Genomic DNA, 27,415 nt, shown 5'->3' on the forward strand with positions numbered 1-27,415 from the left:
TCATACTGAGTGTTGCCTCATATCATCTTCTATTACCAGCTCATTCAGGGGTCAGTTTGTTCCTTCAGGTTTGTAGAAAGTCACTATACTTCCTTCTTTTGGCGCTAGGTTTCTATAGGTATGTATATTTTATAATAAATCGGCAATTTCTGGGATTTCATTCGGTGACTATATACAGCTCAGGCAAAGAAAACAAACTCAAAAGATCTTCATCTTTCTAAGAAAGAGAAAAAGAAATACAAACAAACAAAAAACACACAACCACACGTACCAACACATCCATGGTTTACTACATGCAATAGGTTGAGAGTATAAAAATAATAATAATTATTATTATTATTTAAAAAAAATTTGTTGTCTGTTGGACGGGAGCAATAGCGCCCCCTGTGAAGAAATGTAGGAGCCCATTGCCAAACAGAGCAAAATTTTTGGCATCTCATTTAAAATAAAAAAAAAAAAAAAACCCAAAAAAAAACACACACGACAACACACTCGGATATGGTTAACAGGTATAAATAATTACCCATAGTTCTACTATGTCAATAAATACGTCCAGGTTCTACATAAATAAGGAAACGGGAGAAGCTGAAGAGGTTTGTTTGTAACTGACAGAAGATGTTCACTTTTCACAATTGATGCTGTGCTGCTGGTGCAGGAGGCAGAATGCAGCCTTCAAGCAGGTGACATTTCCTTAGCAAACTGTATATTTACGCTAAAAAGCGGTTCGATGTTTCATTTTTCGTTTTTGTCTCTCGGAAGAATTCTATGGTAGAAAGACCAACGGCCTTGACTTATGTCGGAGAACAGATCGTCTTCGTGTCCTTCCTTTCCCCATTCCACCACGGTCAATATCAACGAACAACGACGAAAATATCTTAGTAGCATGTAGTGTAGACTAGGGGTTCAACTGCCTGGAGTTTCAACTAGAAATGTGCATGAAAACCAATTAGTCAAAAACCAAACATTTGTCCACTACATCCACTTTTTACTAACACCTCTGACAAAAAAAAGGTCTTCGCGGCCCTTCGGATCGACCTGTAGATACAAAAAAAAAAAAAAGAAAAGAAAAAAAGCCTGAGGCCAGTGCACTATTTGAGACGAAGCCACGCTGTTAGCGAGCGTGAACCTTCTCCGAGTCCAGTGTTGGCTTCCATAAAGCCAAAAAAAAAAAAAAAGTTGCTACAAACAAACAAAAGCTAATTCTTCCCCCTGGCTGTCTCAGTTCAATTCTTCCTCACATCAGGGTGCTCCATAAGTATGTTTCAATGTCTTAAAGATCATCTTTTTCAACATTGTAATTTTGTTTTTAATTCACAGCCCTGATTTCGGATGGTGAAAGAATGAAACGCTTGCTGCTGCTGTGTTCACGATCTGTTTAGCTGCAGAACATCAGTGCACGTGTGGAGGAAGGAGGAGCTGTATTACGTGCTGCTTCACTCCCACTCTCGTGTGACTAATTTTATCTTCTGCAGTACAGTTTTTATAATTGTATACATGCATTTTTTTTTTCCTTTTAATAGGCTTAAGAGGTAATGGGAGGCATGATGAACTGTTCAACTACAGCAGAAAAAAAAAAATCTAGCTCCTCCACATGACTCTCAAATGCCAAGCTTGTTACAGTTCACGAGTCCGCTTAAATGAGTTTTTGTTCATATTAACCAACTTGTCGTAAACAAAACTTGCACCGTCAGTCCGTTGTAGGCTGTGACGAGGAAAGGCACGATTCTTTCCGCTTTACGAGTTCATTACGAGGTGTGTGTTATTTTTGTTTGTCCATCACTCGTATTTGTAGTAGCCGCGCTCGACTGCGCGGGAGGCGATCTGCTCGGCGGAGTAGCGCTGGTCCAGGTCGAGCAGAGCCTGCAGCAGGTGGTTGATGTTGGCGCGGAGTCCCTCGCGCTGCATCCACACGCGCAACAGTTCGTACACTTTGTCGCTCGCGTTGTGCGACTCGGCGAGCTTGATGCTGTTATCGCTTACGCCGATGCTGCGGAAGAACTTGTTGTGTACGCGCACGTCCAGAACGTCAAACAGGTCAAAGCTCTTGCTTAGAGACACTTCCTCAGCTGGTGAGAGGGAAAGAGGAAGAGTTTAGAATGAAACTGGATATAGGAAACAAAATATTTGAAGTGCATTTATTCACAAAGCCAATTAAAACGCATTCAGGTAGAATTTTGTTAATCAAATCAGGAATCATCATTCGATCATTATTGTTAAATATAAATTTAACATTTTACGGACCTTTTAATTGACCCCCTGATCGCCAATCAGTGGTAAATACAATGTTCAGCTCATGAAGGCAAAATAAATCAATTTTGAATGATCAAGGAGAAGAGTCAAACGCTTTGAAAGATCATGTCAGATACTAAATATTTACAGATATAGTATAGATAGTGTAATGTGTGTGGAATGTAGAAAGCTAACCCTGATACAAACATTCCTCAGACAGGAGGAAAATGGAAACAAATTTCTCTAGAACGCACTAGACAGGGTCCCTTGTGTGTGGAAGTATTAATTTGAGAAGCTAAACTGAAGCTTCTTACCAAGTAATGGAACAAGTCTTCTGGGTGTTCCGTCCTCCTATTAAGACACAAAACAAAACAAAAATAAACATTTTGTTCTTAGAAAATAGTATCAGTAATAATAAAACCGTCTCTGCTGTACAGTACTGACTCAATCATGACTTATTCGGGCTGCTTCTGAATTCCTGCCATCTCAAAGGATCAGATAAGAACGAGTCTGACATGTAAATCGCATATTTTTGAAGCTAATTCTACTAAAGGCGTCTTGAGGTTTCGACTCGCTCCCTGATCCAACACACCCAATCCAGCTGATCAAGCTCATCCAGAGTGTGCGCTCATTACACATGGGTGTGTATAGCATTGTCTGGTCTGCAATATTTGGCTCGTGACTCTGAGGTGATGTGTTAAATCAGTCGCATTAGTGCTTTAAGTGCTGACGGGGAAAAGCCGGAGTGATTGCAGATGTGTGAACAGTGGGCATTTTTGTTGAACAGAAATAAACCTGAACCTTTACTGGCAAGCTCATAAAACGTAACTGATTTTAATGACCTACACATTTACTCTCTTAAACACGATATACGTTTCAGGACAGTGACAGAGTGAAGCCTGTTTTTGTGCATCATCTAGATCAGGCTCCATTTCATCACAAAACACTTTGTGGTTAAAAGTATGACACAGTACACAAGATCCTGAAAATGCAACAGTGAAAGCATAAGTGTGACTCACAGTGTTTTGTGTGACTTCTTTTACTCACCCTGGCCCATGACTCTGCCTCCCTCTCACAATTTGCTGACACAGGAAGTGTCATATTGACTGGTATGGCTGACAGACTGGTCTGGGAGGAGCTGGTGGTGTTTGGAAGGCTGTCCCCAAGTCCTCTGTCCTCATCTTCCACCGGGATGCTTTTACTGCCCAGGATAGTCGTCTCTTGCAGCAGGGGACGGAATTCAGTGCGAGGCAGCTCTGCCTCCTCCAATCCTGCGTTACGACTGTTCTCACACTCCTCCGAGGTAGGCACGCTAACACCGTCCTGAAAAGACAGGATAGATGGCTAATCAGAAGTTGTAGTAAGAGATTTGTGTATATTCTAATTACTTAGAAAATTATTTAACCTAAAAAACCATACAAAAAATGGACATACTATTGGAATCTTCACATTATTTTCGTCCACTGGGCTAGCTGAAAAGCGAATAAACACAATAAATGATCAATTAACCCTGACCATCACTAATTACGCATTAACATGTAGAATTATCACTACAAATAGAACACTATCTATTGGCAAAAGTATGTGAACATCTGACCATCACACCCATATGTGCTTGCGGAAGCTCCCATTCCAGATTTAATCGCCCTTTAACGTTAAGCTCTACTCTTTTGAAAAAAAGCTTTCCACTAGATTTTCTGACCTTGAAGTTTGCCTGTTAAACATAAGCAGTAGTGAGGTCAGGCACTGATGTTGGGTGAGATGACCCGGCATGCAATCAGCATCGAAATTCATGGCAAAAGTGTTTAAATGGGGTTAAGGTCAGGGCTCACTCAATGTGTTCCACACCACCCTCAATAATATTATAAACCTTGCTTTGTGGGTTAAGCTAGGCCTCTTAAATCTGGCAAAAGGAAATCATAATGCTGCAGCATAAGTTCTGTACTGGGTTCTGTAGGGCAAGACCCCTAAATTAAGTGTGAATGTCAGGTGTCCTTTACTAGTAGACAAACCATTTAATATTGTAAATAAATGATTAACATAAAGTATTTATTTTATTCATCGTGATTCCATGATTGGATTTCCATTGAAACTCATTTATCAACAATGGATTTTTGCCTTTATACAACAAATAAATGATGAAACTGATATTTCAGTCGAAATAGAGCCAAATATATTCCGTTAGATTTTGGCTTCATCAATGAAAGTATCGATCAATCAACTTTCAAGCTATCATTTTTATAAGTGTTCTGCTTCACCTGTTGGTCAAAAAATCATAGTTTGATTGGATATGAAGCAAAACGAATGAGAAAACTAAATTTTCTTCTTCCTATGATGTTCAGGAAATTCAGATATGAAGATGACTATTCCTAATATTTCATAGAGGTGAATGTGTTCAGGTTGTAGGGCTGACTGAATTTTATAGAAAGCTAGAACTAAGATTATTCTGTAGAATGGATAACTCAAGACAGAAGCTGCTTCAAGCTTTTTCAATGCTATATTTAAAGAAAAATAATAATAAAAAAAATTAAGACAATGTAATTTAATTATCATATTTCAAGGTAAAATGTAGTTATTAAAATGTAGTTGAAACATGCACAGAGGTTATTGTGATGGCCATTTCCTTGTGTTGAAGCTGTAATTTATCCCAATCATGGAATCACACAATACACTTTAAATATGAGTTGTGTTTAGACTGTCTGTTATTGACTTTTCTTACAGCAACAAATGAAAAGTATACTAAATTACACATTCAATAGTAATAAAAGATTCGTGTAAAGAGAAGAATTAAATAAGGTTACATAGTAGTAAGTAGTCTAAAAACCTTGTTTGCGACAGAATCGTTTCTTCTGCCAAAGTGCCACCGCGACCAGTAGAATAATAATGAAGAATAAAAGCACTAAAACCACGATCACTGTCAGAAAGGAGAGAAAATAAAATCAGTTTACATTCACAATGGGCATGGAGATTGTTTCAATCCAAATATTTAACAAATTCTAGCCCTAAATAAAGAAACTTTGGTGGTGATCTTATTACAGTGATATATATGTATGTGTGTGTGTATGTGTGTGATTGTACCTATGGTGCCATGATTTTCTTTTGTGTGCACGGACGGGCTTGTGGGTGTCACCGTGGGGTCATGAGGCGATACTGCACGCTTTCTACACTTTGCATTGGATGTTGGAGTGCATGGCTGCTCCTCAATTTCATCTGGCTTGCACCTGAGACCGAAATTAGACAGTTCTACTTAATCATTTGTGCTTGTATCAGTTTTGCATTGGCAGATCTGCTACTGTACAGAGTGTGTATATAATACAGCTTGTTTAGTAATATGAAACCATGTGGTTAGATTGGGAAACAATAACTGTAACTAATCTACTTGCCTTTACAGAAGAAGTAAAAATTACAAGGTAATATTACAAATATTTACAACATTGAAACAGGCAGCTGAAAAGAAGCCATAAATAAAGTCTATTAAAAAAAATGAACTGGTGGAGTGAGCACTCAGCTACAGGTATGGTGGTTTGCAGTATGGCAGTTACCTAGTGCACTTTTTGCACACTTCACAGGGCTCATCTGGCAGACAGAAAGTGCCTGGCTTGCACTCGCACTTAGTATCCCTCGTGCTCGTGCACATCACTGTTATTATCTGACCTGCATGGAGACAGACAGAAAGAGAAAGGTGATGGGAGGATTAAACCACAGAATAAGGCTAGAGCCAAGGCGGGGGGGAAGCTTTAACAACAGGTGGTTTTTATACGGCATGGAGATGAAGAGAAATAAATGCCATAAATATTCAGGCAAAGTATTTTGATGATGTATGCTATGGAGTATGAGTATATCATAACAGAAACCACAGGATGTTTGGGTGCTACAGTCCAGATTCTCATAAGCAGTGATGAAATTTGATTTTCCTCAAGTCCTGATCCACACACCCTACACGCCTACATGAGTCAGCAAGAGTTTCCATTATCTCTCTTTGTTTCTCCCTCCCATTCACACACACACACACACACACATACACACACACACAGCAATATGGCAAATAACACTGACTCATGCACATAGAAAGGATCACAAAAAAGAGTGGGGGTGATGGCCACACCCAGGCTGTGTAACAGTAGCTTATGGGTTTCTCATGGCTGAGGAAACTCTAAACCTGGCTCTATTCATTAGTGTCCATTAGAGTCCTATAGTGGTCCTATGGGACACTGTGACTGGTTCATAGACTTTACAATGAAGTTTAGACTTCAGGAGTGTAGTCTTTTGTGTAATGGCCAATGGGCAAAAATCCTCTATTTGTATTATAGTTCATCATCAGAAGTGATCAGTTAACTTGGAGTCACCCAATTTTGATCTTCAGTGGTGGCTCACTGCTTTCAGCAAAGCACTAAATGCAACAATATATGCGATTCAGTTAAAAGTTTGGGAAGACAGATAAAGATGTAAACTACCTGCAGGACACTGACTGCACTGGAGGCACTGGTCCATGCCGGTCGGGTGTTCGGCGTAGGTGCCCTCCTTGCATGGTTCGCATATTCCCTTCTCCTGATTAGCAGTGCACTTCTCCTTCACAAAGGTGCCTGTTAACACACACACACACACCATTCCTTGCATTTACTTAACAAGCTGGAACAATTATTCAGCTTCATGCAGCACAGCGCTATACAATTATAAAGCAGTTCACTTATTGTACATGACAATGTTGATATTTCCATAGCCCTAACAAACAAAACACATTAACTCTCCATTCCTGCACCATATGGGAATGATGGATGGATGTTGTTATGGGTGGCTGCTAAGTGCTACAGTCAGAAGCGTTTCATTTTGATTGGTGACTGAATAACGATTCAGAATACTACCTTTGTGTATGTCATTTCAAACCCACTCTAAAAGGGTTTTGGCTTTATGCTCTTTTTCCACACAGCGGCCTATACGTACTAATGTTTGTATGCTAAACATCGTACTCTAAGTTGATTTGTGCTCACCAGCCTCGCAGTTTTTGCAGCAGAAGCCCTTGTGTGGATATTCCTGGTTCTCCATGCACGCTTGCTGCTTGGCCGTCTGGTTCAAGTGGATGCCGAGCTCAGCTGCTCCTCTGCTCACCGCAATCAGAGCCAGCACGAGAAGAAAAACCTGGTGAGACAAATGTGTTGGGGTCAGTTCACGTGCCTTTCTTATTTCAACTGGAAGTACGAAAGTAAAAAAAAAAATATGTGAAAGTGGAAGGGGAGACAGACGTAGTGGTTAAAATCCTTACAGCAGCTTGAGTGCAAAAAAATGATCTTTCTTTAATTCAAACCAGGGGTGTCATTTATCAACCAGGCGTACACACAGTTTGGTGCATAAGCACATTTCTGTGCACAGAGCTATGATTTATCAAGTTCCTTTTGTGCATGAGGATGTGATCAAACCTCTAGTGGTAGAAAAGGAACTGGGGGTAAACTGAGGAAGAGGTGATAGATGAAAAGTAAAGCAAAATCTTATAGAAATATATTGGCGCATCTAGAACATTTGGTGCAAACAGTTTGTTCAAAGGATTATAATAAACACAGGGACCTCTCTGGTTTTTGTTAATTACCCAATAGCACTATGCCCCCACAAAACACTGGAACAAACTGGAACTGGAACAAAACCAGAGTTGGCATTCTGACTCTGACAGATCTGGCTCAAACTCATCTACTCATCAAATCCTGCTTGAGCATTTATTGTATTTTCTAACAAATTTAGTTGGTTTCATTTCTCAAACTGTAAACTAGTAGCCTCATGTAAACATGTGACCCTGATCAGGCAGTTACTAGGGATGAATGAATGCCGTAAATTCATGGTCTTTCTTTGTCCTGCTGGCTTCATATCTAAATACGCATTATTCTAAAAGAAAGAAGAAAACCTCCTTCTTGTGCAACTTTTAATTGTGTCCTGATGCATACCTCTAGTCTTAACCAGATGTCCTGTAAAACCTCCTGGTTCAAACGGATAGCGTGCCTTTTATTTCTATCTCGTTATCTACTCGTCGCAAGAAACTTACTCGTATGTAGTCACATCTCTGGTAAATATGTGAGGTTATACACAAGCAGAGCAATTTAGGATGTGTAGGCTTTATCAACATTCACTCTGTACAGCTGTGCATGTGTGTGTGTGTGTGTGTGTGTGTGTGTGTTATTTTTTTGTGTGTACTGCTGCTACTTTGTGCACAGAATTAGAACTTGAATGCGACACACACTTTGATAAATGAGAACCCCAGAAGATTAAAGAGAGATGCAAATCCATGCAGGGAAGCTAATGAGCAGGGGCTTTGCTGTACCCAGAAGAAATATAATCTAAAAGACACACGTGACGTTACTATGGTTACAGGCATCCCTACACACACACACACACAGACACACACACACAGACACACACACACAGACACACACACGGCACACTGAGGTCTGGAAACTGTAGCAGACACATTTCTGAGGTTTTCACATGGGTTCACAGGCACTTTATACTGTGAATAATGTATCATTCTATTAATAGGATAGTATATACACTCACTGGACACTTTAATAGGAACACCTGTGCTTCTTCTCATTCATGTAATTATTCTATCAGCCAAACATTTGGCAGCTGTGCGTTGCATAAAATGATAGCGATACAGTCGGGTTGTGTTCACATTTAATATCATAATGTGAAAGAATGTGATCTCTGTGGTATGGATGTTGGACTTTGTGTGGAAACACCTTGTTGATGAGAGCAATCACAGGAGAATGGCCAGAACTGACAGGAAGTCTACAATAACACAAATAAGCATGTTTTACTATTGTGATGAACAGAAGAGCATCTCAGAATGAGACAACAGCAAGAGACCACGTCTGTCAGCCATTACTTACTGCACACTCTCAACTTTGCATGCATCCAACATGGTACGCTGTCATTATTCTGGATATGTCACGTTAAGTAATTATCCCTGGTCTAAGAATACAAAGTACAATCCTCACGATTCATTAAGAAGGCTGACACATATAATTAACAGGAACATAGAAACTTAATCATCTCTACATGCTTTCAGCCTGTCCCTGAAATCAGCGGCGGTAAAGCGGCAGTTTAATTCACGGTGAAAGACGAGCACGCTGACTGGAGGTGAGAATGTGTTAAGCTTTGTGAGGGAAAAAACAAAAGGGACAGAAGAGAGTATTTATATATTTGTAGGTGAGTGTTTGATATGTAAGAAAAAAAATAGCCTGTTCATGATCCGTGTGTGTGTGTGAGTGTGTGACTGCTCTATTGCGAGCGCTTTTTGCCCACTTTCCCTCAGGCGTCTCTCTTTATTCACCATCTTTTCAGCTCTGTCACAAAGAGACGGCCTCTTTCAACAAAGTGCCGCTTCGAATGACCCACATTTCTTCCTTCTTCTGCTTTTTTCCCCCCTTCTTTTTATTCTTCTTCTTTTGACGGTCACTGAACACCTCAGAGGAAACACTACACCTCCGATGGCCTACATTTCCCATTATCCTCTGGCACAAAGACGGGGGCAGTGTGAGGCTCTAGAAAACGCCCCGAGTATGTAAAAGTGCTTAAAAGGCAGACGGTTGGAAACGATTAAATGCCCTAAAATGAAAATTGCGAAACGCCAATTTGCTGGTTAAAGCACTGCTGGTAGGATGTTGTAATCAAGTAAACACATGCTGCTACTTTGCAATGGAAATGCGGTGGTTAGTATTCGGATGTTTTGATGCTTAATGTGGAGGAAAAAAATAAATTAAAAAGAGATAAAAGTACAGACTAATAATACGAATAAATAAAAACCTCCATAAGGCAGAGCTCACATAACATTTGTTTTTACTCTGCATAAAGCCTACCATCTTCGGAAGCTTGCTTTTAATCTAAGCTGCAGAAATCTAACCCTGAACTTACTTGACATAACTAGACTTCAGGCAACTTGTGCCTTAACCTTCCTACACATAACTCCTCCATTCCTCATGTGACCTAGAACTCGATCTAAGTCGTCCATCTTTAAGGACACGCCTGTTTTAAAATGGTCATACAGTCAATTATAATATACCTTCCTTTGTAACCAGCCAGGAGAGAAGTCAGGTGATAACCAGATGCATTTTTAGGCTAAATCTTCAACTGTTATATAACAGTTAATACAGCTGGGCTTTAAAAATGACATTGCTTTTGCAAGCACATCGTAAACAATTTAGCTTTTCCCAATCCTTGATTCTTTTCCTTGGTTCCTTGAAGAGAAAGCTAGCCGGGAAGGAGCTAAGACGTGATAAAGAAAGGTGGGTTAAACCTGCTGATAACGGCAATCAAGTAAATGTATGTAATCACACAGCTGCTCATTTAATCAAGGAAAATGTAAGGATCGGTGTTCAAGTGGAAAATAATAACGTGAACCTGCGTCTAAAAATAAGCTACGTTTCCTACACGGTAAATGGCTTTAGCTAGATTCCATTTAACAAGGCTGCTGTTTAATGTAGGTTAAAAACGTATAATCGGATACAAAACCCCGAGGCGCAATCATACTCGCAGAACGAAACAGGAAATACCAAATACGCCAGTGCACTAGTAGAGAGAACTTTTCATTGGTTGACATCTGACCAATAAGTGTTAAGAAGGAGCTCCGGTGACATGTTCGTAACTTTGCAGGATTTGAGTGTCTCTATATTAATAGTTGAAGAAGAAAATAAGCCATTGAGGTGAAACCCAGGGAGTGGAAAAGAGAAGAGAATATACAGTGCATGTGTAAGACATTAAAACATTAACTTTGCGTCTGTGTGTGTCTGCTTCAGAGGAACTCTCTGGAAAGTGGCCATGCCTTGTTGTTCTAAGGGAGTTTCCTGGATTAAGCTGCACTGTCGAGAAACACGCTACCCGCTCGCGTCAGAGTTTCCAACGGTGCGTGCTCTTTCTCTCTTACACACGTTCTCTCTCTTTCTGCTTGCTGTTCCGTTCTATCCCCTTCTCTCTCTCTCTCTTTCTTTTTTTTCGTCCGTTGCAGATATTATACACAATTGTGGCATTAAGAAATTTCAAGGCGGCGGGGTGTGAAAGTGTGAGAGAGGTCATGAGAGAGAAGGGAACGAGTGAGAGAGACAGAGAAAAGGAATAAGAAGGAGGAAATAAAGGAATGCAGTGAGAAGAGAAGAGAGGAGAGCACAGATTCTTCCCTCTTCAGCAACACACTGTGGCTATTCAGCTGAAAGGAACTGTAAAAGGCCTCCTAATGAGCCACACACACACGCACACACACACACACACACACACACACATACACATACACAGAGCTTAGAGCGTTTCTCCAGACGTTAAATGCTTCACATGCAACGGAGCAAATGTCTAGTATCCAAAGGAATTAGCCGCACCTGTTGTGCTCCCTCCTCCACTGCACATGCGCCCTTTACCGATTCATCTGGGTCAAAGGTCGGTCCTGTTTATGTCCAGATGACCTAACTCCCGGCAAAAACGTGTCTTGGAAAAACTAACTCCATGCGACGCCATAAACTTTTAGAAAATATATTATTTTTTTCATTGAATTTGCTTGAAGGCACGGTTTTACACATTGACACCAAGACAAAGTGCACTCTTTTTTTTCTCTAACCTCAATAAAAGTCAGGAGATAGCGAGGAGATTACCTCACTTCCTGTGCAGAGCCCGCACATTCCAGCCGGGGTGAATCACTGGATTCCATACAGAAGGATTGGCTCTCTCACCCAGAGGCACTGTACCACTGGTAACACCCAGCGCACACAGTTATGAGAAAAACCAGCTTTGCACATGAGCAAAATTTTTACACGATGCGCCACTCAAACGTCAAAATACCCCAGGTAAGCACCTACACTGTGTAAAGTACACCGTCTGGCCACTTTATTAGGAACACCCTAATAAACCTGTGCTCATTCGACCGTTTGGATGATTATCATTCACGTAGTAGCAGTGTAATGTGTAACACTGCGCAGATACAAGTCAGCTTCAGCAGCATCAGTATAGAGAACGAAATATGATCTCGGTAATCAGAGTGATGCTTAATGGACTCGTTCGAGTGTTTCAGTAACTGCTAGTCTGGGATTTCCATCCAGAAAATCTTACAGAATGGCCTAAAACAAAAAGAAATTTCCATTGAGTAACTAATTCATGAGTGTAGTCATGGGTTTGAATTGACAGGAAGCAAAGCTGACTCAAATAACACCAACTCCATACAACCGTGGTATTCCGTTATATTCGGTTTGACATGAAGGTTACCTGACGTGCTAGTGTATATCCTAGCTAAAGTTCTAGCTGGGTTACTTTATGTCATCCCTTCACTCGCTTATGCAAATGCGCTGACGCCAAAGGCACTGCACAGGCATCGGCGAGAGAAATCAAGAGGCGTAGAAAGAAACTAATTCGAGCTTTAGTTAGGCGTTTTGTTTTCAATTAAATCCGAGACACTGATGTGTGCGATTTAGAATTTACATGAGGTCTATGCTACAGATTTATTCGGTCGTTCTAGGTTTCCTGCGAAGTCTGTACATTTGCTGTATGACCACAAAGTCTAGCCAGATGAATGAAGGAATGTTTCTGTCTGGCACATTCTGCAGGCGCTTTGCTTAAAATACAGCCAGGAATTTTTCCTTATGGGTGAAGCGGTGTCATTCTGAGACACACAAACCGATTCCAGTGAAAAGAGGAATAAACTGGGGCAATATTGGAGAAGGTAAGCCAGCAGACTTTTAACTGATGAATACTGGCAGTGCAAGCTTCAATTAAAACAATCTTTATTCAGTGGTAGACTAGTCCTCCGGGCAAGAAAAAGCTCCAGAGTGCTGCTATTCCTTTTTTTTTTTAGTTGCCATAAAATAAAACATTTTAGCTTAGATGGTCAGCCATTTAAGTGCATTAATACAAAGTGTCCCAAATCATATATGCACTGTTATGCCATTTTGTCATGTAAATAGTGTGAGTAATGTGCTCAGAATAAAGATGATGAAATTAAAATTACACTGAAACCACTCGCAGTTTGGCTTAGGTGGTGGAGAAGGGGGCGGGGCTAACAGGCAGCCGAAGACACTCTGCTGGACAAGACATCTTGCAAATGTCTTTAAAGTCAGTCTACACTGTGCAATAAATTTTTAAACATTCTGTATTCTGCTAAAGCCAGCAGCATCGCATCAGGTGCATTTGACGTCAGTGACTGGGAAACAGCTTGTACTTCCGGTTAGTAAAAAACAGTCAATTCTTTTACCATTTCCGATGATGCTACCCTTCTAAAATCCAAAAACATTTTAAAACCTAGACAACACCATGTTTGTTTTTTGTTAGCAGCAATCGAGCCAGCTATCTGTGATGAGTGATGTCAATTTAGCTCAGCAAAATATAGTGATGTTACAGATTTAACAAGTTGATACAACTGTATCTTGAGTGGTCTAAAGCAAGTGATCAAGATGATGAGATCGGAGACCGTCAACAATCTGACTAGGAATTTTTCCTAGATGGAAATTCCAAGGAACGTTTTCTAGCAGCAGATAGTATCAGTAATGCTAGCTTTAAGTCTGAGCAGTGCTTGAACAATGTTGGCATATTCATAAGGTGAGATTATTGAACTGGCAGAAAAAACAATACTACCCACTAGGCAAACAAAATTCCTGTCCAGCTTCTTGTGACCAACTTTATCAGTGTAAAAGAAAAAAAAACCCCACCATCCCATTAGGGTTACAGACTCAAAAGATTCGAATAAGGTCATGAGACAGGAATCCATTTTGAGTGACACCTTTAATTGTGTTTGTAGACTGCCAGTCAGTGTAACGCGACTGTATTTAACTAAAGCAACGTCGCCTGCCAGCCTTATATAACTTGCTAACTAACGAGACAGGATGTTGAAAATTCATCAAAATCTTAGTCGGAAACATGTGCAAAGCAGTCATTTATTACTATAGATATTGTTGGTGTTTCCAAATGAGCTCTTTTAACTTCTGCCAGTTGCAAAAAAAATAAAAATACTAGTCAGATGCTTAGACGCCACTATTAGCACAGTTCTTTATAGCTTTATCACTTTCTTCCACAAGAACCCACACTGAGGACTGCAACTGGAGACTTGGACTAAATCTGTTTTTTACTAGTTTTATTTTAAAAAAAGTGTCATCTGAAAGATGAATGTTCCCATACAGTGTGTGTGTTTTTCTGTGTGTATGTATGTGTATTTCAGTGTGTGTGTGTGTGTGTGTGTGTGTGTGCACGTGTGTGTGAAGAGGAAAGTTCTTCAAGGCCAAAGGAGCGCAGTTCAGCCAGCAGACACGACCAGGGGCAAATAAGATAAGGCAGGACATGAAGATTAAAACAAATGCAAACCACCACCACACACACTCATATGCACACACACACACACACACGCGCTTCCTGTTTTCCCATGCAGCTCCTTGTGTATGGACCTACAACTGCCTCCTGTCTTTTTGTATCTAATTAGTTGGGATATAAAACCCAAAACCTACGTTTCAGTACAAGTCAAACGACACACAGCTGTGCTGCAAGAGGAAATGTGCTCGCGAGCTCACAAACATACACACATTTGCTCGCACAGCAAGTTCGCCCAGTCTGCGGTGTAGCCCGCGCTGTAATAGCTGGTCAGACTGTCAGACTGCAGACCAGCGTGGTAACCTTAACCTCCACGATGTGGGGGAAAAAAGCCACAAACACTTGAAACTAGCACTCAAACACATCATACTAAACCACAACATAGCAACACAATACGCTACCGTATCACTGAGCACATCATTATGCACACACCGCTCCTAAACATTGTGCCAGAGCACAACACAGCGTAATAACTAGGCAATGCGTAATATAGTGCCTTGCATTTTATTACCTTCAACATTTCCATTTTTTGTGTCGTGTTACAACGTGGAACTGAAACGGACTTAACTGGGGTTTCGTAATCATATGATTTCCTAAAAATGTCTAACAAGTGCTAAATAATTGTCATTGTCATGCTACAAGTTCAAGAAAAGGTCAATAATTTCATATCTGCCTGCTCCATTAGGAAAGACGCAGCCTTCCAGAAAGTTCCTTATTTTGGATGAAACTGGGAGGAGTATGGCAGTTCCCCTATTGCTAAATGGCACGGAGGTTTAAAACATTATAACGTTAAAGCACAGAATTACCACAAAAGGAAACTATGGCCGCTCTGCACGAGAAATACAGTCAGGTGTATAAATATTTGGACATTGACAAAGTTATTGTTCTTTTAGCTCTCTGCCACAGGATATTAAAGCTGAACTGAAATAATGGATATGAGCTCAAAGCTTTAATTTGAGGTATTTATATCTTAACTGGGTGAACTGTAGGAACTGCAGCATTTTCTACCAAAAGCAATTGGACAAACTAACCTCACTGTGTGCATTGTCATTTTTAATACTTAGTTGGAAATCTATTGCAGTCAGTGAGTGCCTGAAGTCTGGAACTCGTAGACATTGACAAACACTGGGTTTCTCTGCCAGCTTTCCTAGGTTCCTGTTGGTTCCTGGGGCATTTTTGCCTTCGGGAAGTGAAATGCAGATTGATTGGATTCAGGTCAGGTGATCGACTTGGTGTTAGGTTGATTTTGAAGTTCAGTTTCATCTGCACTGTGAAGCTGAATCTGATCACATCAGTCAGGCATAACATTATGACCACCTGCCTAATATTCTGTTGGTCTCACTTTTGCTGCCAAAACAGCCCTGATCCTTCGAGGCATGGACTCCACTAGATCCCTGAAGGTGTGCTGTGGTATCTGGCACCAAGATGTTAGCCCCACCTCGCAACTTACAGGACTTAAAGGATACTTTTGAAAGGTACTGACCACTGCAGACCGGGAACACCCCACAAGAGCTGCAGTTTTGGAAATGCTCTGATCTACTGGTCTAGCCCTCACAATTTGGCCCTTGTCAGACTCACTCAAATCCTTACGCTTGCCCATTTTTCCTGCTTCTAACACGTCAACTTTGAGGACAAAATGTTCACTTGCTGCCTAATATATCCCACCCACTAACAGGTGCCATGATGAGGAGATAACCAGTGTTATTCACTTCACCTCTCACTGCTCATAATGTTATGCCTGATCGGTGTATGATCCAATACACTTCAGAATTCTCCGTCAGCAGGCACATCAATAAATACAAAGGGAAATTATTCCACTGGCAGCCATAAACAACCACACCACAAGACAAGGTTATAGGCTTCGAATCATAAACAGTTCCTTCCTTTTGTCATACTTTTTCTTTTCCCATCATTCTGCTACAAATATTTTATGAAGCTGTAAGCTGTTGAGCGTTGTCTCATATGCAACAGGACAGATGAGAAAATCCATTCCGCTCTTCCTGTTTTTAAGCTTTACCACTGATTTACATCTTGTGGTAAAGTGTGTGTATTTACTCTGGTGCAGTCTTGATGGTTCACTCAGACACACTCTCCTCCTGGGGGGTGTTCTTGATATGGCCAATGGTTGTGAAGAAACAGACGTCTTGTGTCCTCCAACGCAGTTGTTTTCCGAGGCTTTCTGGTACTCCTGAGCTCATCAGTGAGTGCTTTCTATTTTTAAGGACATGCTGTTTACTTGATTTGGCCACAATCTGTTGGTTTTGCTCTGATCTGTTTGTTTTGATTTTCCATTAATGATGGCTTGCTTGACTAGCGGGAACAGCTCTTTGAACTTCATAGTGAGAGTTTCAAATGGAAATGCAACACTTAATAAGAAATACTAGCTTACAGTACAATAATGAGTAAATGACACACATACCAGGTGACTCCAGGTGAATCACTCTTCAAGCCAATGGTTCAGCCTGCAATTATAATTTCCCAATTCGCCCCCTTTTATTATCGGCAACACATTATCTAGCTCTTCCTATCATACAAAGCTGCCAGCTGAGATATTGTGAAGGTCAACACAAACAAGCGAAGCCAACCTTTGTACCTTCATCATAGAGTGCTATCTGCCCTCTTCCACATAATTCATCTCACAAACACTTACAATTCAGTGACAGGAAGCCTCCCTCTTCTCCCAGTCATGGATGCTTGTGACATTGACAGGAATCAAGCTAATGAGCACATAAACATTATATCCTGTTAAACCTTGCAGCCAAAGCTACCGCCGGAAACACAAACTTAATCATCAGCTTCTGACTAATCATAATTGAGCATTCAGTAGTGGTGATATAAACGTCTTTATACAACTCGCGTTACCCGAGCCATCCTCGAGCTGCGGGATACTGTAACTGGTTGAAAGAATACAGCACGTGGAAGTCACAAAAGCTTAGACTGCCCTGCTCTTTCAGCTCTTTCGTACTCTGTGGCTAATAAGTGAGTCAGTCATGACGCACACTTCATGCCGAACTTCAGTGCAGGCTACACGGATATATAACTCAATACAAAATACATTGCGTCTGTTTACTTTCTGCGGTCACTTTTATTCTAAGGGAGTTACAAATAGGGGTGGATGACAGGAAAATAAGAAATGACTACTGGAAATGATAATACAATTATATTATGTCATGTTGCGTGACGTGCTTTTACTCTCGGTACATGTGATATGATGTCTAATCATTTTTAACTCCTATGACTTGTTATATTTTCACGATTATGCTACATGTATATTTCCACAGTGTCTCCGAGTTATGATATCATTCCGAGTGACATTATCTTATCTACAGAAAACCTCTGATGAATTAACGCAGTTAAGAGGAGTTGTTGACGTGCTGCTGGGCTACTAATCTGATTTCGTTTCATCTGGTGCCTTTGCTTAATGCGGCCTGTTACGTAAAATGACTCTGACACGCCTGCGTCGCTGTGTCCTCCAATCAAGGCGCAATTTAAAGATTTCTTGTTTGATTGCTGGCGGTTAATCGCCGAGATTTTTTCTGGAGTGTGTCTAATGAAACAGGAAAACATTCTCCAGATGAGAAGAGGATAAAACCATTTTGATTTTGTGTACAGTTGTGTGGTCCGGTTCCTAAACAAACAATCAACAATCCCGCCGGTGAAAGGGCTAAAATGAGACGCACATGGAGGCTTTCCATAGAAAAAGTATACACCGGATACAAGCGTGTGTTTCCTGTGGGTTCAACTTGGAACCAGGAAGCTGAGGGTCGGCTGCGAAGAGCTTTGGCGGCGCTGGTGAATATGTCTGACATTTATGTGTGTGTGTGTTTATGCTGATTCTCTACTTTTTCATTGCCATGAAGAATTAGTACTTAAAATGACAATTGGCTGGATAAACTTACTATATCCTCTTCCTCTTAAAAACAAACTGGTCACTCACACACACACACGTCTTCTATTACTAACAGTAGAATGTCATGTACAGTCTGTCATTATTCTACTGCATGTGGACAGAATAAGTGTACAATTTGTATTTAATTAGGTTTTATTTTATTATTTGGAGTGACAGAGGATATATGGACGAGAGGAAGGATTTCGGATTCAGATAAGCAGACACACACCATTCTTCATTAATCCTGAGGCACAGGAATCACTCTTTCCCGACCATGTGAGTCTCGTTATCAAACTGCCTCTCATTCTTTTGTACAGGATGTTGCTGATATGGGAAACAGGAGGGAGATGGAGGGAGGGAGGGAGGGAGAGAGAGAGAGAGAGAGAGAGAGAGAGAGAGAGAGACTTGGATCGAGCAGACGCCAATCAGATTGGCCAGGGACTAGAAGAGAGGTCAGTTAAGAAAAGGATGGGAACCAGCAAAACCACCCCCCTCCCCTACAACCCCCCCCCCACACACACACTCACAGAAAGGTCATGCAGTATGCCAGATGACCTTTGTGGTGCTGCTTAAGGTTTATGAAGCAAACCGCAGCCCATGTGAAGACACATACAAAAACCGCACTGTGGACGGATGCGTATAAACACAGATACTTGCATGCGCACACGAACACACGCACTCTGGGGGAGCGTGTGAAACCTTGTGAATGTATCCTCTCGGGGAACACAGGAAGCGCCGAGACAATGCAGAGGCTTCACATGAGGGCCAAACAACTATGACACACGCAAACACACACACACACACACACACTCTTTCTCTCACACTTATATTAACATGTAGAGATTCCACACATACACACACTCTGACCTTTTCAACTTTGGAACAAATGTTAATCCATTCGACCGAGTTCTGTTTTCATTCAGCTGTCGGTATTTCGGGAGCTAAACAGTCTTGATCCTTTAAGGTCTATAGGCTAGGGCATGAGCAGAGCAAGGACCCTGAAACCAAGTGTTTTAATTAACCCAGTCGCAGTTTCCACAGTAACTACCAAAATCCAAACACATGGCTCAACGACACTGGGAATGACTCATGCTTTTTATACATTGACGGTGGATGAGAATTTTCGAGCTATAGGAAGTTTAATCTTGCTGCGCTGGTTTCACAATTGTGTGTGTGAAAGACAGAGAGAGAGAGAGAGAGAGAGAGAGAGAGAGAGTAGAGCGTGGGAGGATATTAATAGCGCAGGAAAGCCACAGCCATGCAGACTTTCTGCATTTCAGACGAGCAGTTTAGACGGCTGGCGTCTGACTTCAGCGTCTGATAGATAGACTAGAAGGTTGAGATGGGGAGAGAGAAAAAATAAACAACCAAGAAATAAGACTGAATGAAACTTTAAAACGTAAGGGAGAGATTCGGAAACCTTTGATTTACGCTGCACTTCCTGTGTAAAACCACACTTTCAGATCCAAACAGAAGATAGAGTGTGTAGAAAAAAAAACAAATACAAAAAAAAAGCAGCCATATACTCTCCTTTCTTTAACTGTAAAGCTGCGGGTTATTTTGCTTTATGTGTCTCATTACAGACAGCTCCGAGAGCATTTCACTCAGTGACACTGGAGCAGAAGAGAAGAAAAAGTTAGCAGGAGTCGACTAAAACATGTTAAGCATATGACATAAGTCACCAGGCGAGAACGTGAAGGAACGTTTGGCTTGAAGAGAACTGAATGAATAACTATTTTTCAAAAAAAAAAGGATTGTTTGAGTTTGTGTTTTATGTATCTCCAGTGAGACATTTGTGAAGGGGTAATTATTCCCAGGATGAGTCAGAGTTCAAAGTGCTCCCAGACAATCACGGGTTCGACAGGTTTCGAAAAAGGACATTGTTGATCTCCAAAGAAAGGCAATGACTCATCCGGTGAGATTATACTTTCCATTTATTAACCGGCTAGCGATGTGTTAAGACAGTAATATGTGACTGAACTAGGAGAAGGCAGGATTTTGTTCACTGCTGATCCTGGACCAGGCCTATACGGTCGGGGGTGGGGGGGGGGGGACTTTGTACCGCATACCTTTACCATTAGCCAGTCATCTGGATATGAAAAGAAAAGACTGCTAGGAACTTTGAGCTGCATACCTAGCGCATTAGCCACTGACATGGAATTAAACAAGCAGTTGTTATATTTCAATTACTTGACGTTCAATTACTAGGCCTTTACAGTTAGCCACTGACCTGGAATAAATCTTGCTGAGGATCGGCCAAGAGGCGACTACGGACGTTAGCATTGGCCACTGATCTTTGTGCTAAATACCTATCTGACTAGTCACGGATACATCCGTTAACAATCCGCTACTGCTTTTGGATAAGACATAAAGGGAACTGAGATCAGACATATAAGGTCAGGCTTGTGCAACATTGTGTAACTGCTTAGTGTTTCTTATATCTGTATTCTGACCTAAACAGGAAAGATGTAAGAATTATATATGAACACTACTACTGTACTGCTAGAAATACTTAAAAACCCTAAAAAGCATGGTGCTGGCTCCATCACTTGAGTTCATAATTGATCTCCATTAGATGAACGACATTTATACTCACAGTGGGTTCATTTACCCAAAACATAAAAGTAGAATAATTTATATCACCACAACCTTGACCAGGCAGGCACTAAGGATGAATGAGTAATTTTTGCATAATTAATCCTTTAACTTCTTTGTCCCAAAAGCTTGACTGCTCACTCATATCCATAAGAGGATTAAAAAAAACCCCGCTGCTCATGTGACTTCTTGTCTTGTCTGAGGAAAAAAAAAATCTTGCAGTTTGTATCTGTTTAGCAGACATCTCGTCATTCGGAATAATGTAACGGTATACGGCTACACACCTTGTGCAATCCAAACACTGAATCAGACACCGAGCGACAATAGAATACTAATACACACAATTACGTAATTAAATAAACACTGAGTCTGCATTAAATCTTCTGGCTCAGGTAGTTGGGTCACATACTATGTGCTATTGAAATGGGATGGTACAACCAGCAGCTCTATTCAAAGTATCTATGACTCCCAACTATACTAAAAGAAGAGCAGCAACTCTAAGGGATAAAAGGATTAAACCTCAGTCATACACTGCTATGTGAAGTGCATTAATGTTTTGTGGCTATTGTGCCTATGAACCTCAATTTTTGGCCAGGTTCCAATTCACGGCATTGGATTTTCTTAAGTTAAAATAGACATCACACAGAGTTAGGTTTACATGTGGGCAAGCCGCACAAGCATGGCACTTAAATGGTCTGACCCACTGTAAGAGAAGTTGCGTTTTCACTCGTACCGTGTGTTCCTTCGCGCAAAGCACTGCGAGTTTACCGGGTGCACAGATGTTCGGTCCACCCTGGAACCTAACACCATTTTATTGTGAGATACACACACAGGCTGTAACTTAAATCCTGAGTAACAGCCACGTTTAAATACTTATATTTACTCTAAACACACACCCTCACGCTCCACGGCTCGACGCTCCAGTGAATAAAGGCCGCTAAGAAGAAGAAATAAAGAAGACGGATGAGCACAATAGAGCATTAGCTCGCTCACTTTCTCCCTTTGCCTTAATTGGATGGAGTATCAGGCTACCAGAACAACAGGTGCACTATCTGTATGTGCAACACACCGTCCCTCCCTGCTTCATCTTCCAGTGAAGGGTGCGGCTGCTTTTCTTTATTCCTGACAAAGCCTCCTCCCCAAAAGACGCTCTGAAGAGGACAAAAGCCGAGCGCTGAAGAGCTCCGGTCTAGAGTTACAGCCGTGTCAAAAGCCGTGCAGCTCTGTAAAGCGCTTCGGTAGAACCCGAGAGTGTTTCAGAACAGGGAGTCTCATTTAAAGGGCCTCGTCTTCCAGAGCTCAACTTCTAAAGCTGCGTTCACTTTAGGCGGAGACAAATCACTGTTGTCAGCTCGAGTGATTTACACCGTCCGTCCTTCGGAGGTTCGGATGAGAAATGGCAGCAGACAAAAACGTTTCTCCTTGGTAACCTCGATTACAATCTATTTACATATAATGTTTCCTGAACAACTGACTACTCAATCACATCTAATCGAGTTGAAAACACCTCGCAGGTGTCTCGAGGAATCTTTCGAATTAAAAGTTTGCATGAATTCTTCATAAGTTGCTTGTGATCTAGTTACTGAATCAAGGTTTATCTAATACCATGTAGACATTAAACGTAAAGATTTTTTTCTTCTCAAATGTCATTAAGATTATTAAGCCTATCTAATGAAACAAGAAATCTGTTGGTCCTGCAGATTTATCCACTCTAGCTCTCTCTCTCTCTCTCTCTCTCTTTTAAACAGCTGTGTGATTGATGCGTACATTTCTAAAACAATGTTTCAATAATTTAATATCCAACTTATCCATCTGTTTTCTGTACCGCTCATCCCACACAGAGTCGTAGGTAGCCTGGAGATTATCGTACTCAAGTACTCAGAGCACAAGGTGGGGGTGGACGGGATGCCAACCCATTGCAGGGCACACACACACACACACACACACACACACACAGACACACAGACACACAAACATGCACTACGGACAATTTAGAGATGCCAATCTGCCTACAACAAACATCCTGGGACTGGAGAAGGAAGCCGACGTACCCAGAGGAAACCCCTGAAGCATGGGGGGAACATACAAATATCAGCCACAGAGGGCGGAGGCAGGAATCTCGACCCCCCCCACACACACACACATAATAAATAAATAAATAAATAAATACATACATACATACATACATACATACATACATACATACATAATCCCAGAAGTCTTGTGTGCAGCTATAAAGGTGTGTCTGTAAATCTTTGGTAGAAAAACTCAAACAAAAATGTCTACAAGCCATATTATGTAAATACCCCAGCGTATGTCTTATCTAATGTCCTCGTGTTTCAGCATAAGAAAACTTGGTGATTAATATCGGTATAGCTTGTTCGGACAGAGGTTTGTGTACAGGGCTACAATAACCTTGTATAACTTACACTTAACCTGGTCAAGTGAAATGCAGTTTCAGTTCATTTATTCCATATCCTTTGTTTTCACATGACACACTCGGTTAGAAATCTGTTACGCTATATTATTACTGATAATAAATGATTAACTAATGCCAAGAGGTCAAAGATAATCCCGAATGTAAACATCAGCTTAATTCAGCAATCTGCCTGGAGTGACCGACTTTATTTAAAATAATAATAATAATTAAATATTAAATTAAATAAAAAGGTTTTTGAAGGACACCTATTCTTGTGTGGTAGCATGCGAGTGTACTGTGAACTACAAATAACTCACACTACTGCTGCCTTTTACACAGTAGAAGCAGATAATTGATAAGATAAAGAAGTAAATCATTATTTTTTTCAGGTCCAGCATTTAGTCCTTTGAACCCTCTTATCGTATTTTTAAAGGTAAAGGAGTCTAAAAGCAGCTTTTGGGGTAGAGGAGATGGACGGAGCCTACTGGGTGATACACAGAGTCCAAACTCACCCACTATTTGGCGCCTGATTCCGACCTGAGGACTTTCCTGAGTGACTTGTGTACTGTGATGGTGCCTTAACATGGGCTAAAGGAGGTCGATTCTCTGAGCTGAGAGAACGTCAGAAATGTATGGTGGAGAAAATGATGAAAGCAGATATTATCTAGTTAGATAAGAACATGGGTGAGGCATCCTCTCTGTATAAACACCTCTAATGGCTGAAATTACTTCGATTCCGCTGTGGGTCACGTACACTACAACATCCATACAGAGTGAGGAACAGTAGCTTATTCTCCCACTGACACACACACACACAGCTTCCCCCAAACGCTCAAATATACACCCACACACACGCACAGACACACATGGAGAAACACACACACACACACACACAGCTTCCCCCAAACGCTCAAATATACACCCACACACACGCACAGACACACATGGAGAAACACACACACACACACACACACACATGCAGAGATACAAACACACACACAGGTCAGAACTGTCAGATATTCTTATATTTTGTCAGGACATTTGGTTCCCACTGAGATATAATAACACACACACACACACACGCACACACGCACGCACACACGCACACACGCACACACGCACACACGCACGCACACACAAACACCTGACCGCTCTAATAACAGGCAGTTGCACAAGATTGCATCACACAAACCATCTCAACCTCACTCCCAGACTTTCATATAAACATCAGATGGCAGATATAAAGCTCCTAATGAGCTGAGGGACATGGCGGCACTTTCTTGTGGAATCCAGAACTGTGGAATGCTTGCTATGTTTGGACTGAAGAGATAGAAAACACACTTCCTGTCTGTGCCTACACCCTCCGATAACATCCTTCGTGTGTGTGTGTGTGCATGTGTGTGAGAGAGAGAGAGAGAGAGACAGAGAGCTGAGAGAGACGTGGAGAGGAAAAAGAAGAAGGGGGAACATCTGTTTGTTTGGTGTGTAAAAAGTGAGAGAGCATGTGAGCTTCTGAAGGACCCCAGTACTTGATCGCATCTCAAGTGTGTGTGTGTGTGTGAATGCGAGTGCATGTGTGGGTGGGAACTGCGAACAAAGCTTTGATTCCCGTCACTAACATCTGCGCTGACAGGAAGTTTACAATAGGAGCGGCACAGTGCTGCCGGGCCCGATTTCACCCTCTCCCTCCCCTGCTCCCTTCTTCCTCCCACCCTTTCTCATCCTCTTGAGAACGAGGGACGGTTCTTCAGCGCCTAGCACGGTTTACATATAGCATAAACACCCAAATGGCCAACCACCCTAGCTATTTCGTTTCAATAAACAACCTGGAGATGAGCAACGTTTTCAAAGTGTGCGAGCACACTTATCTGTAACTCCAAACTTGTGTAAAAAACAACAACAGCAACAAAAAAGCACCCAAACTAAACAGTTTGGATCTGCTTCAGAGGAGGGAAACTCAATAAAAGTAGCTAATGGTTGACCGCAAAAGCAGACGATGAGACGGGATTTCGTATTTATGGCGGCGGATTTTGGCAGAGAGCGCCTGGAAAAACCAACACACGGCTGTGAATGGTTCTTTGAGCGCGAGACCGGGCTCACACTGGCACTCTTTCACCCAAAAAATATCCCTTCCTCCAAGTGAGGTGTGCGAAGAAAGAGCAGGACAAGGCCTGCTTAAAATAAATGGACACTGAGGTGTGAGGACACACAAGGACGATTCTTGTGCAAGAGAAAAATGCCAATGCAAAGCCACAGACTTTCACACTGCCTTATTCGGGGGAAAAACTTTTATTAATATATAAACTGTGATACTTTTTATTAAATGAAAAATATTTTGGCAGTTTGACCCTTCTATATTTTTCTTTTTTAATATCTTAAGTAAATGCTCTGCTCTGAGGAAATAAAACTCTTTTTGATCCCTATCGTATAATTTATACAGTTTGCACTGTATCTGTATTGTGCTGCACAGCGTTATCTAATTACACCGTACATGTGTGTGTGTGTGTGTGTGTGTGTGTGTGTGTGTGTGTGTGTGTGTGTGTGTGTGTGTGAGCTCAGGTTTTGTGCTGCCTTCTTAATTGTGGTATGTGAACGGAGATGTTATTGACTTGTTTAGTGGAAGCAGCTGTTGGAGATGAACACATGGCTTCAGCTCACATCAACACAACAATTCACCATTGCTTCAAAAAAAAAAATAAGAAAGAAAGAAGGAAAAAAATGTTAAAAAAAATTGAGCAGGGAAAAAAAAAACTATTGTGATCCTTTTAACAGCAAAAGTAGATTTGTGATGAGATAAACACAACATGGATATATATATTTTTCCTTCAAGAATGTATAAAGTGAGAGTAAAACAAAGAAACGCCCTTATTTTAATTATTTAATAAAATATGTAATAAATGTGTGCACTTTGCATTAAAGTTGAAAAGATTTCTCATATTTAAAGTGATTTTTGGACAACAATCCTAAGTGTTATATAACTTGAACAATGTATAAATGCAGCACATAATAATAATAATAATAATAATAGTTTATTTGTGTATACTATCTAAATAATCTTGCTATTTATTATTATTATTATTATTACTAGCTTGTGCAGTAATGTTAACTAAATTATCTATTGTCATGATTTCCCTAAACACACTGAATCGCTGAGATTAAGCACGATGAACACACACACACACACACACACACACACACACATACGGGCGCGCGCGAGCGCACACGCGCACGTTTGTTTTACTATCCTTGTGAGGACGTTCCACTGACATACCTATTAAGGTAACTAATTTATACTGCATTAAAACAGCACCGGGTTTACCTTCCGTAACCAAAAACAAACATTTAGATTCATGTAGGGTTTTTTTTTTTTTGTTAATGAGAGTCGGTAACAGTTTTAAGCTGTATTAATTTTTTTTTTATTATTATTAATAAAGATAAAAAATTCCTCGTGCCAAATGTCGCAACACTGTGATATAGCTGTGTCATGTACAAATGTACAATTAAACAGATACTAATGTTACTGTAACAACTGCGCGCGCGCGCGCGCGCGCGTGTGTGTGTGTGTGTGTGTGTTCGTTCATACCGTGTGTTCCATCGCGAGCTCTTTGCCCATCCTGCTCCGTGACGGAGGGTCTATTTGTTTTTCCCCCCAACTTTTTTCCTTCAAAAGTTTTCTCTTTCAAAAATACACTCAGAACAAAATAAAATCCGTTCCGTAACTCAACTGAAATCCGTATGGAATGCGCCTAGCCACTTTTTGTCATTTTTAGCGAGCGGAACTGTAAAAATTCAGAGCCGCAACTGCCCGTAACCGGAGCGTCCGCCGTTCAGCAGCTGAGAAACTTTAGCTGAAAACTTTGGGCTTCTACGTCCGTTGACGTCACACCTACGTTGCGAGCCGGCTTCTCGTCCAATCGCTGAACGGCACTGAGCGCGTGCAGGGATTTCTCAGGCCTAGGGGCGGGGCC

At 41.1% G+C, this 27,415-nt stretch overlaps 1 protein-coding gene across 1 annotated transcript; it reads right to left on the reverse strand.

Moving 5' to 3' along the window:
* Positions 1-153: 153 nt before the first annotated feature.
* On the reverse strand, positions 154-27,299 carry tnfrsfa (tumor necrosis factor receptor superfamily, member a). Its single transcript, XM_058415347.1, has 10 exons — positions 27,031-27,299; positions 7,218-7,365; positions 6,684-6,812; positions 5,772-5,883; positions 5,308-5,450; positions 5,054-5,143; positions 3,664-3,701; positions 3,277-3,552; positions 2,544-2,580; positions 154-2,066 (listed from the first exon to the last, which is right to left on the reverse strand). The coding sequence occupies exons 1-10, from the start codon at positions 27,058-27,060 to the stop codon at positions 1,777-1,779; spliced, it is 1,293 nt and encodes a 430-aa protein (XP_058271330.1). The 5' UTR covers positions 27,061-27,299; the 3' UTR covers positions 154-1,776.
* Positions 27,300-27,415: the final 116 nt, after the last annotated feature.

The sequence above is a fragment of the Hemibagrus wyckioides genome, linkage group LG18 (genome assembly GCF_019097595.1).
Source record: "Hemibagrus wyckioides isolate EC202008001 linkage group LG18, SWU_Hwy_1.0, whole genome shotgun sequence".
NCBI classification, from domain to species: Eukaryota; Metazoa; Chordata; class Actinopteri; order Siluriformes; family Bagridae; genus Hemibagrus; species Hemibagrus wyckioides.

Excerpts from the sequence above, each read along its gene's own strand:
- tnfrsfa (XM_058415347.1), bottom strand. The coding sequence starts at position 27,060 with ATGGGCAAAGAGCTCGCGATGGAACACACG. Across the intron at positions 6,813-7,217 it reads CTGCAAAAACTGCGAGGCTG|GCACCTTTGTGAAGGAGAAG; the intron begins GTGAGCACAAAT and ends GTGTGTTAACAG. Across the intron at positions 5,451-5,771 it reads GTGTGCAAAAAGTGCACTAG|GTGCAAGCCAGATGAAATTG; the intron begins GTAACTGCCATA and ends TTTCGGTCTCAG.